This window comes from Scyliorhinus torazame, unplaced genomic scaffold (genome assembly GCF_047496885.1).
Source record: "Scyliorhinus torazame isolate Kashiwa2021f unplaced genomic scaffold, sScyTor2.1 scaffold_467, whole genome shotgun sequence".
Taxonomy (NCBI): domain Eukaryota; kingdom Metazoa; phylum Chordata; class Chondrichthyes; order Carcharhiniformes; family Scyliorhinidae; genus Scyliorhinus; species Scyliorhinus torazame.
In genome coordinates, this window is record NW_027308194.1 from 1 (window position 1) to 16,865 (window position 16,865).

Below are 16,865 nucleotides of genomic sequence, written 5' to 3' on the forward strand. Positions count from 1 at the left end.
TCGAAGCCCTGACCATCTCTCTTGCCGGGTCAGCAGCCGGGGCCTCTTGGCCAATTGCTAAATTCTGGTTAAAATTTCACTTTGATGAAGGGAATAAGTGAGGGGGAAAAGGGGCAATAACCCCCGACCCAAGAGAGAGATTTACCAATGGCATCACCCCTAGGATGGAACTCACTCCTATTAAAAGCAGCAGATAAGTAAAGTAAGGGCATTTAAACATCTGGAGGCAGCAGCGGGTATGAAGTATAAACAATAGGAACAGGATAGACCAAAATGCAAAGATATCTTAGAGCACTGGGCCAATCTTCCATCTTTCCAGCTGTGTATAAAGGGATTAGAAACTTAATGTCAGAGTGGGGCACAACATGTAACAAGGTTTTGGGAGTAAAAACAGAAAATGCTGGGAATATCAGCAGGTCTGTCAGCATCTGCGGCGAGAGAGAAACCGAGTCAAGGTTCGTGTGACAAAGAGGTTTGGTGTCCTGTGATGTGTAAGTCAGAGGTTAAAACACATCAGTGAAAGATGGTCACCCTGTGGGGTACTGTGTGTAGTTCTGGTTACGGCCCCCGCTGCAAAGATATTGGGTGTGATACAGAAAAAAACCCAACTAAACTGATAACTATCTGAAGAATGGAAGGGAGCCGCGCGAAGAGGCTGAAGACCCCAAGATATTTGCCCTGGAGTGAAGGAGGCTTGTTGGGAGATACTCGAGGCTCTAAAGGCGATCGTTAAATTGAACTGCCTTGACATGTTCAAGATTGTAACAGATCTAGAAGCAGACATTACAGTCTCGAGCTGACAAGAGGGAAGGGAGATGCAGAAGTAACTCAGAATTTACATGGATGTGATATGTGTACAGAGCGCTGGAAGAATTTAAATGAGAATTAGATGCACATGGGGTGGGCATAATGAGAGGTATTGGGGCCAACTAAAGTCCTTTTTTAATCCTGCAAATTTATTTGATATCAACCTTTCACTGCCATCGATCCCCAATTCCTTGTAACAAGCATTGCTTCTTTACCTGAACATTTTTCTCTGTCCTTTATGGTGGGGTGGTTGTTGTGCTTATCCTCGTGTAATGTTCACCCTCACCACATGATGTAGAACCTTGAAAGAATTTTCTAGGCTGATTTACAACATTCATTGAACTGTTGCCCTCTTGTGAACAAGTTGGAAGTAGGTCTTGAACCTGGCTCCTTCTGATCCATCAGTGGGACAATGTGATAAGTCACCTTAATACAAGAATGGTTCAGATTGTACTGAGATCTGTAACTAGCTTTGCTTTGGTCAGTTGAATGAATATCTAATATGAAAGACAAACCATTGCCATAATATGGCACTTCAAATCACACTTAGTTCATAGAATCCCTACAGTGCAGAAGGAAGCCATGCGGCCCATCGAGTCTTCCCCGACCCTTTGAAAGAGGATCCTACCTAGGCCCAATCCCCGTAACCCCCTCCCAACCCTACCCCCGTAACCCCACCTAGAGGCAATTTATCATGGTCAATCCACCTAACCTGCATATCTTTGGACTGTGGGAGGAAACCGGAGCCCCCGGAGGAAACCCACACAGACACGGGGAGAAAGTAAAACTCAGTCACCCAAGTCTGGAATCAATCCCAGGTACCTGGCACTGTGAAGCAGCAGTGCTAAACACTGTGCCACCGTGCTGCCACTGTAGAAATCCACACAAGGCAATTATTATGATCCCTGACCAGACTCCAACAGTGGCTGGGATACTGGACCGAAACCCCAATATTTTAGTTTATTTTGTAAGACTGAAGAAAGAATGATTCGCCAGGAGTGATTACACGAAGACATAGAGATTCGGTATTTTTAAAACTAAACTTTATTACGAATACAATATTAAACTCTTTGACTTCGCACCCAAAAAGAACAGCTTACAATTACCCTTTAAACATTACTACTCCATGAAACAACAAGTAAAGAAACTTACCGCTGTCAATCCATCTTAAAATTAGCATGCCATAGAGCAATACTTGCTTTACAGAACAAATTTGGGCTCAGATTAGAACCCCTGAAGACTCTGGCTGGATGTCTTCAAAAAGCTGGTTTACCTGGTGTGTTTCAGCTTCTTCCTTGACCTCAGACAAGACTGCTCTACTTTAAATATTAGTACTCTTTTTAGAACTATCCTACCGGGAGAGAATTGTGGACTCTGTGTCAGACAGATCAGACTTCAATTCCTCTCCAAAGCTTTCTCGAAATCTCTCTGAATCTCTTAGCTCCATCCAGCGGTGACATCATCTCCCCAAGCTGAAAAACAAATCAACTATCCAGGGACACCCCCCCCCCCCCCCCCCCCCCCCCCCCAGTGCATTAGCCCTGACTGAAAAACACATTCCTTTGTTCAGTTTCACCTTCTGGCTCCTAAAAGCTCCCAGGCCCTGCAAAACAGGATTATCTTAAAAAACATGACCACTGCAGTCAAACACACTCTAACTTCAGGCTTTCAACCCTTAAATGGGCAAATGTTCAGAATCCAATATTCTTAAAATCCTCCATTCATCACACAAGCTTCTGCTTCAACAGGGGGTCAATGCCAAATTGCCCTAAACACTAGAAATGGTCCAAATTGGCAAGGGGCAATGCTGAGCAATTTCCCCAGTGTACAAATGTGCATAGACATATTCCTGAAGCTCAATGCATTAAAACCATGCCATGTACCAGCATAGGATACTGATAAATGTCTCTCTTTATTTTGATCGTATTGTTCATGCCATTAAGACATTGACTTGCAGGATAATCTGGAGTTGAAGAGGCACAATTGCATTCGCCAACCACTAGTCTACCCTTCCACACCCAACAATGTGTTTAAGTTAGCTGCTCGACCGTGAGTGGTGCCCTGGATAGTTACCGTTGAGCTTATCATCGTCATATCCTTTCTCTAGAAATGGATAGAAGAGCTGAATGCCAGATCAGAGTTGAGAGCTGCCTCAATGTTACATTGTGGAGTATGGTACCAAGCAAGCCCATCCTGGGGGCAGTTGTACACGTGATGCAATGGTATATAACTCCAGTGACAACAATGAATTTGAGGTGATCTATGCACACCTACAGCAGGATCTGGACAAGATCTACCAAGAGACAGGTATCATTCATGTTCTGCAATGGTCTCTAATAAGGGAATACCTAACCCTCTTCAATAACACTACAATTACCAAGTCTCCCATCCCAGGTTGGGTGAGGGCCTGTGGTGCTGTCACCATTGATTAGAAATTTAATTCAACCAACTATTAACATAGGCTATGAGAGCGACAGACTGGGTAATCTCCACACCCGATTCCTTTACTATCCATGATGCCGAAGACAGAAAACGACAGCATTCTCAACTCTACAGCACTGGGGGGGCAGCTGCAGCATCGTGAAGTTCAACACCATCCAGGGCATACAGACTGAACAGGCAGCCGTACCACTGAAATCTCTGTTCATTCCATCCCCCAATGTCACGCTGTCTCTGTACAGGATGCACTGCAGGCAAGCTGCCCAGTCCCACGACCGCTACCATAAAGAAGGATAAGCAGTTAAGTCAGAAGAATACCTCCATCTTTAGGTCACACCATTTAAAAAAAAACTTTATCAGATCTCAGAGTGTGGACAGGGGCAAACCTGTAATCCAGCTTCTTGCCTGCTCCAAAAAACAATTCAAATTGAATCCAATTCATGTTCCCCACAAGAGAGACATACCAGATCCAGGCATTACATCTGTTTAGGGACATAGTACTGTTTCATTATTGCTATTATGTTAAAATCGAGGAATTCTTCTTCATACCCATCACAAGGACAGCAAGAATCCTTAACGTGGTGGCAGGCACATCCCCTTTGCAGGGCAGCTAGAGATATGCAGTATATGTGACGTTGCCACCAACCCAAGAGCAAATTGAAAAATGTATGTTGCTTGACATAGATTTGTTAGACCTGGCTGGGCTAGAAGCATGTACCATCAGCAATTCACTATAAAACCTCAGCATATTGCTGCTAATCTGACCACAGCGTGAATGCCTCCTCAAATTCCAGTTGCACTTGTTGGCGTTGCAGCAGGCACTTATCTCTGCAGCCAGTCAAAGTAAGTATTGAGCTATGGATATCAGATTATGTTTGCATTCCTGTCCTGGTAATTATTGTCCTGAGCCAATTCAGACAATTAAGACAGTGCTGAGGTGTGGCAGTATTTGGTAACAGCTGTCCCATGGACCAACTCTGGCCCAGAAGAGTTTTTTTCCCATTTAAACACAGACTTGGGTTCGACTATAGTTTGTTTAATTGGACATGACTTTGGTCCCTGAACGCAAGAACAAGGGAGAACTGGTAGGTGGCCATCTCTGTGTCCAGCATAGATGTAGCCTGAGGGGGAGATGGCCTTCCTGCCCTGCTTTGTCCTTGTGAATGCTTAGATGACCCTGGAGAAGGTGCACAGGTTGCTGGTTGATTTAAAGCCTTGCATGACCTGCAGGGATTGGAGGTGGAGTTGACTATTAATGATAACCAATTTATTTCCAAAGTGTTTATTGTTTGTGATCTTTATCGACAGAGCACCTTAGCTATTGGGGTTAATTACATGGACAGGGAGCAGTGATGCCTTCATCCAATAAGCAGAGAGAATGGAATAGAGCACTTATTGCTGCTTCACAAGAGTCGCCCACAGCCTTGTTGACTTAGACCAATCAGGAAACAGCTTCTTGCACCAAGTTGACTCAGGAAATTAAAAAGCCAAGGCTGAGTCCTCAGTGTCCTGTGTACAGGAGTGAAAGATGGGGGGTGAGAATGGGATGGGGTGAGGAGAGAGGCTGCTATTTGTGCATGATTGCCTTTGTTGTTGGAGGTGTCTGGCTTTCTATGTGTATGGATAGATTTATATTTTTGTGTTTGATGGAGTATTTTGAACATGGACCACTATGTATCGTGGGTTTAAATGTTTGCAAAAGTGGTGTTTTATTTTAATGAGTATCCCCCCCCCCCCCCCCAGATTTATCTAGGTTTAACTAATTGGGCTTCACCTTTTACAAGGACAGACTGCGCTGAATACCAGTTACATAAATAATAGCCGTGCAGGACTGCTTGCAGTTTGGAATGAATGTGATGTGCTAATTGGTCCAGTCCCCTAGCTACTTAAATCTAGGTTGCTTGACAGGTTGGTAACTTTCTTTTTCTGCCACATCTGCCTTGGGTTTGCACCCAAACAGAAGGAGAACCTTCCATTTGAACCCACATTGCACCTCTGGCTATGGTGTTTTATCAGTCGCCACAAGATGCAGTGGTCCGTTTTGCTTGTACCTGCCCACTGTGGAAATCCTCATCCTTGCTTTAGTCTCTGTGCTGGATTTCTAAAATGTCCTCCTTCTTGACCTTGTATCTCGCACCCTCATGTCAGCCATGGTGCAGTAGATGCCACTAGTGAATCAAGATTGTGGGTTTGACTTCCATTCCGCCGACAGGCATACCAAGCTAGAGTGACATTCCAGTGCAGTCGTGCTACACAGCCAGGGAACAATGTTTCAGCTGCGACATTAAACCGAGGCCTCCTCTGCGCATTTGGGCGGATCTTAAAAGACCCTTGGGGCAGTGTTTTGAAGAACTGGGGAAGTTCTCTCCAATGGGTAGACCTTGACCTTGCACAATCAATATAGATTATTACATGTTGTTTGAAAACTTGCTGTGGGTAAATTGGTTGCCACATTGCCTGCGTTGCATCAATAACTACATGTCAAAGGTACTCCAATCTTTGCGAAGGGCTTTAAAATGTACTGAGTTCATGAAAGGTGTTATATAAATGCAACTCTGTCTTTCATTGCATGACTGCCTACACACATGCACCTTCCTGGCCCTTATGAGTTGCACGGAGTCTTCTGTTTCCCAAAGCATTGAATTTAAACCTCTTGTACTCTTATTTGCTAACTTCGCCCCACCCTACCTCCTCTTTCTATGCTCCTTTTGGTTTCCCAAGTGTGGGCTTTGTTGCATGACTTTCTTTACTGCTGACCATTGGTGACTGTGTCTTCAATTTGTCTCAACCTTGCTATCACCAGCTGCTTTCTTCTACTTTCTCCACCTTTTTAAAAGCTTATTTCTTTTCCCACGTGTTGGGTTACAACTCTACCACCAAGGATTGTTGTCCCCTTTCAGAAAGTGCCGTGTGATATTTTTCAATATTAAAGTGCAATATGAGTGCAACTTGTTGCTGCATCAGTACTGTTCATCACTGGCTTTAAAGTACTAATTTGCTGTTAGTTTGGGATTTTGTTGTACTTCACCGCAGCTTGGAAGTCTCCAAAGGAAAAGTGCTTGCTCCATATTTTTAAACTTCGCTCAGTGAGAATAATGCAGTAAAGGGGCAGCTGCTTATAATGGACCAGATAATTCGGGCAGTTATTTCCGGTGTCTCTTTTTATAAGACCTGTCTAAATGTTCTGCGTGGTGAAAGCAAATAAAGGCTGATGAAGTTTATCTAAAAATGCATCATAGGATAACCTGTGAAGGCCCAAGATGCAGTTTATTAAAAAAAAACTGCGGGAGGACTTCTATTACTGTATAGTTGAGCGAGACGATTAATACGGATAAATATAGCATTCTTCAGAGGTCAAGTATAGAATAATTGGGAAGGGAAACAAACGTGTGACGAGAGCTCCTCTTTGCATGGGTGCTCTCTAGCTTGCTTATTATTTGCAGCATTTTCTACCTACATTTCAGATTTCCAGCATTTTTGTGCAGAATGAATGTAGTAAAGTTGGTATATGAGCCTTGTAAAAGGACCTATTAAGTCTGTGGTCATGGCAAACAAAACATTTACCATGGACTTCATGCAAGACAGCAAGCATGAACTGTGGAGAATGATTCTTTGAAGCTTTAACTTTACAGCCTAGAAGGAAATGGCTAAAGGGGGTATCTCAGCCAAGTGTCTTGCATTCTTAATGAGCTAAATAAGGTAAATCCGGATGATCGCATTCAAATAAATATTTCCAATTAGAGCGTAGGTAAAATGGATGAAAAGTACATTTAAAATATCTGTTAGGAAGGAGTTATTTGCTCAGTGCTATTATGGCTGAGGTAATCAATCGGTGGAGTGAGCTTTTAAGGTCTCAAAAGTCTCCCCTTTTACCAGAATTTTCTCACGTTCTCGACTCATTTTCCTTTTCTCTCAACTGCTAGCAATTGAACAAAGAATAAAAATTGCTCACAAGAATTTGACCGAGAGAAGTCCTTCAGACTCTGGTGACGTAGTGATGGACCACAGCATTAGAGAGCCCAGTGTAGGTTCTACAAAGCGCTTAAATTGCAGATCAGTTCAACAGGTGCATTTTAAAAGCGAAACTGAGGTAAGGATTTTTACTGTGGAAGACTACTTGTAAATATCATTCTATTTTCAAACTTGGCAGAGAGAGGATGTTTCCACTTGATGCTGGAGACCAAAACTAGGGACCATTAGCCATCAAATAGCCACTAATGGATCAGGAAATGGGTGGTTGGAAAGGAATCAGTATGGGAGCGGATGGAGGCGGGCTCATGTAAAGACACGAGTTTAGGACACTGTAAACGGCACCTCTGCCACTCTCGCCAGCCAGGTACTCCACAAACCTGGTAGTGGTTGCGGTCCTGAGGGAGTGGGTCAGTGGCTTTCTGTACTTGGAAGAGTTGGAGGAGGAGTTTTGAGTTGCCCGGTGGGAATGGGTTCCGCTACCTGTGAGGGACTTTGGAGGCAGGTGTTGACTTTCCCTACTGCCCCAGGGGCTACAGGATAAGGTAGTGTCAAAAGTGGTAGTGGGGAAGAGAAAGGGAAGGTATCGGTATTCTACAAAGAGCTTATGGATTGGGAGGGAGCCCTGATAGGGGAGGTGAAGTGGGAGGAAGAGTTGGGTAGGGAGCTAGAGGCTGGGTTATGGGAGGACGCCCTGAGGTGAGTTGATGCGTCCTCGTCGTGTGCCAGGATTAATCTTTTGCAATTTATTTATTTTAAAAACTATTTAAGAGTACCCAATTCATTTTTCCAATTAAGGGGTAATTTAGCATGGCCAATCCACCTACTACATCTTTGGGTTGTGGGGGCGAAATCCACACAGACATGGGGAGAATGTGCAAACTCCACACAGACAGTGACCCAGAGCCGGGATTGAACCTGGGACCTTGGTGCCGTGAGGCAGCAGTGCTAACCACTGTGCTGCCGTGCTGCCCAGCCTTATACAATTTAAGGTGGTCCACCGGACACATGACTGTCCCGGATGAGCAGATTCTTTGAAGGGGTGGAGGATAGGTGTGTGCGGTTGGGCCTGTGAGTCATGCCCATATGTTTTAGGAATGTCCAAAGCTTGGGGGATTTTGCAAGGGGCTTGCAGATGTCATGTCGGAAGTACTGAAGGTAATGGTGGTCCCGAGTGCAGAGGTGGCGATTTTTGATGTGTCAGAAGACCCGGGAGTCCAGGGGGTGAGAGGCCGCTGTCTTGGCCTTTGCCTCCCTGGTAGCCCGGAGACAAAGCTTGTTAGCATGGAGGGACTCGGAACCCCCGAAGGTCGGGGCTGTGGGTTAGTGACATGGCTGGGTTTCTCAGACTTGACAAGATAAAGTTCGCCCGGAGTTTTGCTGGATATGGCAGCTGTTTATAAACACCTCTGGGAAAAATGAAGCTGTCAGCGGAGTGGGGGTGGGGGTTAAAAAGGGGAGGCATGGGGAATTGGGAAGGTTGGGGAATTGTGGTTGAGGTGTTTATGTAAGCCATTTTGGCTGGGTTTTGCTTTTGTTTGGTGCGTAGTTGTGCTGCTGTGCGGGGGCAGCAGAGCAACACCGTGGTTAGCACTATGGCTTCACAGCGCCAGGGTCCCAGGTTTGATTCCCGGCTTGGGCACTCTGTGTGGAGTCTGCACATTCTCCCCATGTCTGCGTAGGTTTCCTCCCGGTGCTCCAGTTCTCTCTCGCTCTCTTCTCCCCCCCCCCCCCCCAAGTCCCGAAAGAAGTGCTGTTAGGTGAATTGGACATTCTGAATTCTCCCTCTAGTGGGCAGCACGGTAGCATAGTGGTTAGCACAATTGCTTCACAGCTCCAGGGTCCCAGGTTCAATTCCTGGCTTGGGTCACTGTCTGTGTGGAGTCTGCACGTTCTCCCCGTGTGTGGGTGGGTTTCCTCTGGGTGCTCCGGTTTCCTCCCACAGTCCAGATGTGCAGGCTAGGTGGATTGGTCATGCTAAATTGCCCTTAAGTATCCAAAATTGCCCTTGGTGTTGGGTGAGGTTACTGGGTTATGAGGATAGGGTGGAGGTGTGGGCTTGGATAGGGTGCTCTTACCAAGAGCCGGTGCAGACTTGATGGGCTGAATGGCATCCTTCTGCACTGTAAATTCTATGATCTATGCTTATTCTGTGAAATGTTGTGAAATGTATCATATAAATGCCTCAATAAAATATATTTTTAAAAAAACAACATGGGACTCACTATCCCATGGAGTAGTTGAAGTGAATAACAGATATATTGAAGGGGAAGATAGATATGAACACAAGGAAGAAAGGAATAGCAGTATCTTCTGACAAAGTGATATGTAGAAGGTGGGAGAAGGCTGGTGTGAAACATAACGGCAACACGAGCAGGCTTAATCCTCTCTGCATCAAGACATTTCATGAATTTTCTACTGGATTTGTTGGTGACTATTTCATGTCTCTTTGTTGAATCATCTCTATGTTGTATTTGAGAGAATAATATTTACAAGCAGTTTTTCTGTACTTTTATGTCAAAAGTAATTATATGCAAATACATCATTGGCAGAATGGGTGGTGCACTGGGTAACAATGATGACCTCAATCCAAATTGATGGGATATGAAGTCTCTTTCAGTGTCTCAGCCTGTTGCCCAATAAACTTGAGTGTTTAGTAATGGAGCCAGGTGCTCATTGGCACTGGACATTAATGCTCAGACTGCAAGAGTGGATGGTATGGGGAATGTGTGGTAAATAAATAAGCTTGAGATTCTTAGAGAAATATTACTGTTTCTCTTAAATCAAACATTGCTCATGCTTATCTGGGCATGCTTGCTGCACTGGTAGCAAAGTCTTGCCGACTCGATCCACGATGTAAAACAAAGTTACAGCCTAAAATGTGAGCATTCGGTAAGTGACATTATAATTGTATTTTTCAGCAACGTAGAACTGTTCGTGTACAGCTGTGTGACTACATGATGCCTAATGGGCTCAAACAGTCTTCAATAAATGACCATTATAATCAGCAGTGTAATGACATGTGCAGTACGTCAGGGGAAGGTCTCAGAAGCAAAAGGTGCCAAGCAAGGAAACGGGAAAAGGATCACGGCTGCAGGGATTGTAAAGTGGCTGATGTGATGAAAAACAACCGGAGGGGCACAGAGCTCATTGCAACAATTGAACCTCTCCAGGTTAGCCTAATCCGAAATGGCTGCAGCAAGATAAACCCTTCAGAGGATTTATCAAAATGTATTAAACAGTATCAAAGCAAATCAGCAGGCATGGAGTTTACAACAGAGAACAGCAGTAAAATTCTGCTGGAAACTGGACCATCAGAACTATCCAGAGTAATCCAGAAAGGCATACAGCAGCTTAAATCTCTTGATAAAGACCAATTGGGGACTGATGCTGTAGCTGCCGATATTGAAAAGACTCGAACATCTAAAGTTACCGAAGCTTGTTCTGAAATAGGATTTAAACCAGGGTGTTTAGGATTATCGTGGCATCCCAAAGGTTTGGTTTGGCAAAGTCCATGTCAGGATAGCACAGTTTGGAGCACAGTGAGTTCAACAAATGTAGCAGAGGACTGTTTAGAAGAGGAAATACCTGTGTTGCCTGATGATAGAACACTAGGACTCACTGCTGGCTTTGAGCCTGTTGACTTCAAAGTCAATGAGGCAGTGCGACTTTCTACAAGTTGTAAAAGAAAGGCAAGTGGATATGTACACTCTGAGGCTTCTGTTCCGCCGTTTGGCTGTGCAAGAACAACACCCATCACTCTGGATACATGTGCACGAGCAAGGCCATTCAAAAGAACAAGACAGTGCCCTGAGTTCTGGTTTGGTTCAGAATGGTACTGTAAACCAGAAAAAACAGGTGAACTGCGCAGACACACATCAGTACTTGAGCCAAAATCAGGAGCATTGCCTCGTCAAGGATATGTGGAATCAGTTGAGTGTGTTTTATATTTGTTGACCAGGTTGTCCTTGGAAGTGCCTGAAATAAAGGCCGCTAACAAAGATAATTTGAGAAACCAATCACTATTAAAAAATAATTGCAGTTGTGCATCTTTCGCAAGTGACAAAGTAGCAAAAGTGCAGCCATCAATACACCTCTCAAAGTATTCCAGTATTGTAGAATATGGTAAACAGCCAAAAGATGCTCACGATTGTAAAACCTCTGCATCCATCAATGTACTCGACTCCAAAATGGCAAATGGTCTTCCTGCTGAAGAAACAAAATATCAGATCAAGCAAAGTAAATTGAATTTTACAAATTCAGCTGTTCATTGCACTAAAACACTAATGCCAACAAAACTACCAGCAATACACGTTCCTTTGTGCAATGATACAGGCAGAAAAGCAGCCATAGGCTACCAAAGACACGAGACCATTCAGGATAAGTTTACTCCAAGGAAAGTGTGCACAAAGGGAAGGAATGACATACAGTCAACAGTGATCCCTGTTCATCAGAAAGCACCTTCAGAGTTGAGGTGCAGCCGAGTGGATGGGCAGTGCCATGTTGAACCTAGTGAACAAACTGAGAGTGAGGGGCTTGTTGAGGATCACTCTTTAGTGGATGTAGAAGAAAATGCAGAGTACCAATCAAAGTCGGTGGAAGTAACTTTGCGGCCAGATGGAAGTGCTGAAAAGACTCCTATATCAGAAAACCAGCCAGTGCTTCCATCTCCAGAGGAGCCTTTTATTGCAATGCAAATTATAGACCGTGAAGTCAAAGAAATGTTGGATAGGAACGCTGAAGAGGAAGGGAGTTCACAGCGAGTGCCTGATGTGATAAGGGCCTATGAAGAGGATGTGCTCGTGCTTGACGTGATTCAAGATGATCCAGAGCTATTTGGCAGTCCCAGTAACGCTGAGGTGGTGCAGACTGAACCGTCAGTGGGTCTGGATGAAGCCACTTGTGGGAAAGCAGAGTTCAAACCTGTGGAGGGTGACGCGGGAAGTGAACTAAACAGCAAGCAGAAAGAGTCAAGTGAAATGATGTCCAGGTGTGTGTATGCTTTCTATTCACCTTTTAATTGGTTATTTGAAAAGGTTTACTTTTAGGTTGAAGAGTTTGCAGAATGTTTCCTTGTATATTTGATTTAGCTATGAAAATCTCTTCAAATCGGAGGGGAAAAGTTGGAAAAAATGAATTGAATTGCATTAACGTGTCATCCTATCATTCTAATAAGTTGGGAACCAATTTTGTGTCTTTATTTTTATACTGATTGACTTAACGTGAAGAATATCGAGCTGTGGATCAGCAGGTAATTGAAGTGGGGATACAGATGAACCATTTTTTTAAAATGGGGAAAGGCTTAGGAAATCAGAAGCACCAAGGGACTTGGGAGTCCTTGGTCATGATTCTCTTAAGGTTAATGTGCAGGTTCAGTCGGCAGTTGAGAAGGCAAATGCAATGCTAGCATTCATAGAACATACAGTGCAGAAGGAGGCCATTCGGCCCATTGAGTCTGCACCGACCCACTTATGCCCTCACTTCCACCCTATTCCCATAGCCCAATAACCCCTCCTAACCTTTTTGGACACTAAGGGCAATTTACCATGGCCAATCCACCTAACCTGCACGTCTTTGGACTGTGGGAGGAAACCGGAGCACCCGGAGGAAACCCACGCAGACACGGGGAGAACGTGCAGACTCCGCACAGACTGACCCAGCGGGGAATCGAACCTGGGACCCTGGTGCTGTGAAGCCACAGTGCTAGCCACGTGTGCTACCGTGCTGCCCACGCAGCACAGTAGCACATGTCGAGAGGGCTAGAATACAAGAGTAGGGATGTACTTCTGAGGCTCTGTAAGGCTCTGGTCAGACCCTATTTGGAGTATTGTGAGCAGTTTTGGGCCCCGTATCAAAGGAAGGATGTGCTGGCCTTGAAAGGGGTCCAGAGGAGGTTCACCAGAATGATCCCTAGAATAAAGAACTTGTCGTATGAGGAATGGTTGAGGACTCTGGGTCAGTACTCGTTGGAATTTAGAACGATGAGGGGGGATCTTATTGATAGAATACTGCGAGACCTGGATGGAGTGGACATGGAGAGGATGTTTCTACTTGTAGGAAAAACTAGAGGCAGAGGGCACAATTTCAGACTAAAGGGACGATCCTATAAACAGAGATGAGGAATTTCTTCAGCCAGAGGGTGGTGAATCTGTGGAACTCTTTGCCCCAGAAGGCTATGGAGGCCAAATCACTGAGTGTCTTTAAGACAAGAGATAGATAGGTTCTTGATTAATAACAGGATCAGGGGTTATGGGGAGAAGGCAGGAGAATGGGGATGAGAAAAATATCAGCCATGATTGAATGGCGGAGCAGACTCAATGGGCCGAGTGGCTTAATTCTGCTCCTTTGTCTTATGTTCTTATGGTCTTATCTAATTGAATGGCAGAATAGGCTGAATAACCTATTCCTATGACAATTGCAACTGATTTCCAATGGTGTTCTTAGTGATGTTAAATGTGAATCAGGACACAGTGAGGGAGGCAGTTTAGCAAGATGTAGGCCCAAGTACAGGTGAAGAGGGTTTCAAAATGAAGACTAGTTCCCTTACCCAGTGGGAATGTGGAGAACAGTTGATGGCAAGTGCTGAGATCCAGTGGGTTTCTTGGATTTCCAGTTGGCAATTGGGGACAAAGTTTGTTTGTTTTTCCCCCCGAGTGAATCGGAGTGCGCCACTCATTTTGTTTTGATTGCAAGATTGCCCAATGGTAACGTAAACCACAGCTTATATTCTAAAAAGAACAGCTGCGATCCTCCGCAAACGGCAGCATCTGTGGAGAGAGAGTTACGTTTCAAGCCGTAACGATCAGGTGGTTCTGATGAAAGGTCATCTCGTCCTGAATCATAGAATTTGCAGTGCAGAAGGAGGCCATTCAGCCCATCGAGTCTGCACCGGCTCTTGGAAAGAGCACCCTACCCAAGCCCACACCTCAACCCTATCCCCATAACCCAGTAACCCAACACTTAAGGGCAATTTTGGACACTTAAGGGCAATTTAGCATGGCCAGTCCACCAAACCTGCACATCTCTGGACTGTGGGAGGAAACCGGAGCACCCGGTGGAAACCCACGCACACACGGGGAGGATGTGCAGACTCCGCACAGACAGCGACCCAAGCCGGGAATCGAACCTGGGACTATGCTACCGTGCTGCCCTTTGTAGCATTTGTTGAATTGCTGAGTATTTCCATTTCCCAATATTTTAGATTCCCAGCGGTGTTTTGCTCTTTTATATTCGTTTTTACATCCTGAAGATGTGATATTGCCAGTCACCCACATTTTACTGGTTACCTGAGATGCTTTAATAAGCAATAGTTCCGAAGATTTGTGCTCCAGAACTTGCTGCGCCCCTAGCCAAGCTGTTCCAGTACAGCTACATCTATCAGCATCAGGAAAATAGCACAGCAGGATAAATCCAACCCAGCCAATTACCGCCCCATCAGTCTACTCTAGATCACCAGTAGATATATAGATTTATTGTCATGTGTACCGAGGTACAGTGAAAAGTATTGATCTGCTTTCAGTCCAGGCAGATTGCTCCATGCATGAAAAACATAGGACATATGGTAAATTAGAGATTATATTAATTTACATTTTTTATAATCTTGTCACAAGTAGACGTACTTTAACAGTGCAATGAAGTTACTGTGAAAAGCCCCTAGTCGCCCCATTCCGGCGCCTGTTCAGGTACACTGAGGGAGAATTCAGAATGTCCAATTCACCTAACAACATGTCTTTCGAGACTTATTGGAGGAAACCGGAGCACCCGGAGGAAACCCACACAGACACGGGGAGAACGTGCAGACTCCACACAGACAGTGGCCCAAGCCGGGAGTCGACCTGGGACCCTGCTGCTGTGAAGCAACAGTGCTATCCACTGTGCTACCGTGCCGCCCCAGTGTATTAGTGTTAGAATTAAGATTTAAAGGTTAGAACGGTTATAAAAGATGTAGGAAGAGGATCTGTGTGGGAGAGCTCGCAGAGAGTCACCACGCTCCGACGCCATCTTGCATCAGCAGTAAAGTGATGGAAGAGATTATCATTAGTGCTATCAAACGGTCTTGCTCAGCAATACTCTGCTTCAGTTTGCTTTCTGCAAGGGTCACTCAGCTCCAGACCTCATTGCAGCCTTAGTTCAAAAACAAAAAAGAACTGACGATCCAGAGGTGAGAGTGTCTGCCCTCAACATCAACGTAGCCTTTGACTGAGTGTGACATCAAAGAGCCCGAGTAAAACGGAATGAATGGGAATCCGGGGAAAACTGCCTGCTGGCTGGAATCATACCTAGCATGCTACTTTAGTAACTTGAGACTGGAAATGGTTAAGAACCAATTTAAATCAGTTAGCTGAAGGAAGATGGTTACGGTTGTTGGGGGGTCAGTCATCCCCGTCCTGGGACATCACTGCAGGAGTTCCTCTGGGTAGTTTCCTAGGTTCAACCAACTTCAGCTGCTTCATCATTGACCTTCCTCTAAGGTCAGAAGTGGGGATGCTTGTTGTTTGCCTGAGGTTCAGCACCATTCATGACTCTTCAGACACACTGAAGCAGTCCATGTGTAAATGCAGCAGGACCTGGACAATAACCAGGCTTGTGCTGACAAGTAACATTCGCGCCATCTTCATAACAAGAGACTTTAACCACAGCTCCATGACATCCAATGGCATTGCCATCGCTGAATCCCCTACTATCGACACCCTGGGGTTGCCATTGACCAAAAGCGGAGCTGGACTAGCCATATAAATACCGTGGCTACAAGAGTAGGTCAGAGGCTAGGAATCCTGCGGCATGTAACTCCCCACCTGACGCCCCAAATCCTGTCCACTATCTACATGGCACAAGTCAGGAGTGTAATGAAATACTTTCCACTTGCCTGGATGAGTGCAGCTCCAACAACACTCTTTGACACCATCCAGGACATAGACGGCTTGATTGGCACCTCATCCACAAACATTTACCCCCTCCACCACTGACGCATAGTAGCAGCCGTATGTACCATCTACAAGATGCACTGCGGGAACTTGCCAATGCTCCTTAAGCAGCACCTTCCAAACCCACAACTGCTGCCATCTCGAAGGACAAAGGCATCATTACCATCTGGAATTTCCCCATCATCCTGACTTGGAATTTATATCCTCTACTGATGCCGTGTCAAAATCCTACCCCCTCCCTAAGTGCCCTGTGGATGTACCCACACCAGATGGCCTGCAGCAGTTGACCAAGGCAACTGGCCGCCACCTTCTCGAGGACAATGGGAAATAAATGCTGGCCTAACCAGTGACGCTCATATCCCCATGAATGAATAACGGAATAATCATAGAAATTTACAGCATCAAGAGGAGGCCATTTAGCCCCTTTGTACCTGTGCTGGTTCTTTGAAAGAACAGTCATGCTTATTCCCCCACACTTTGTCCATAAGTTCCTCATCTTCAATTACTTGTCCAGCTTCCTTCTTGAAATTATTTATAAAATTACATTCCACCATCCTTTGAGGGAGATTCCACAGCACACCTTGAAATAGTACAAATGTGAGGAACTCCAATTCATTTGTGATTTTTGGATACAGGAAACTATGATCTGTGATGTCTTCGCCTGTCTCAGTGACCGTCTTCGGATTTTAATGGCATTTGACAGTCTTCCAAATAAGAACACTGCTA

At 45.0% G+C, this 16,865-nt stretch overlaps 1 protein-coding gene across 3 annotated transcripts in view; it reads left to right on the plus strand.

The window, feature by feature from the left end:
• Positions 1-231: 231 nt before the first annotated feature.
• The window catches only part of LOC140406315 (protein TOPAZ1-like), a 77,160-nt gene continuing 60,526 nt past the window's right edge, over positions 232-16,865 (plus strand). Inside the window, exons 1-3 of one of the 3 annotated variants that reach the window (XM_072494431.1) lie at positions 232-455; positions 7,170-7,336; positions 10,137-12,205. In XM_072494431.1, the coding sequence (XP_072350532.1) occupies positions 398-455; positions 7,170-7,336; positions 10,137-12,205 (2,294 nt within the window). In that variant the 5' untranslated portion in view covers positions 232-397. The remainder of the gene's footprint in view (positions 456-7,169; positions 7,337-10,136; positions 12,206-16,865) is intronic. The other 2 variants (XM_072494430.1, XM_072494429.1) reach the window with 2 other exon arrangements.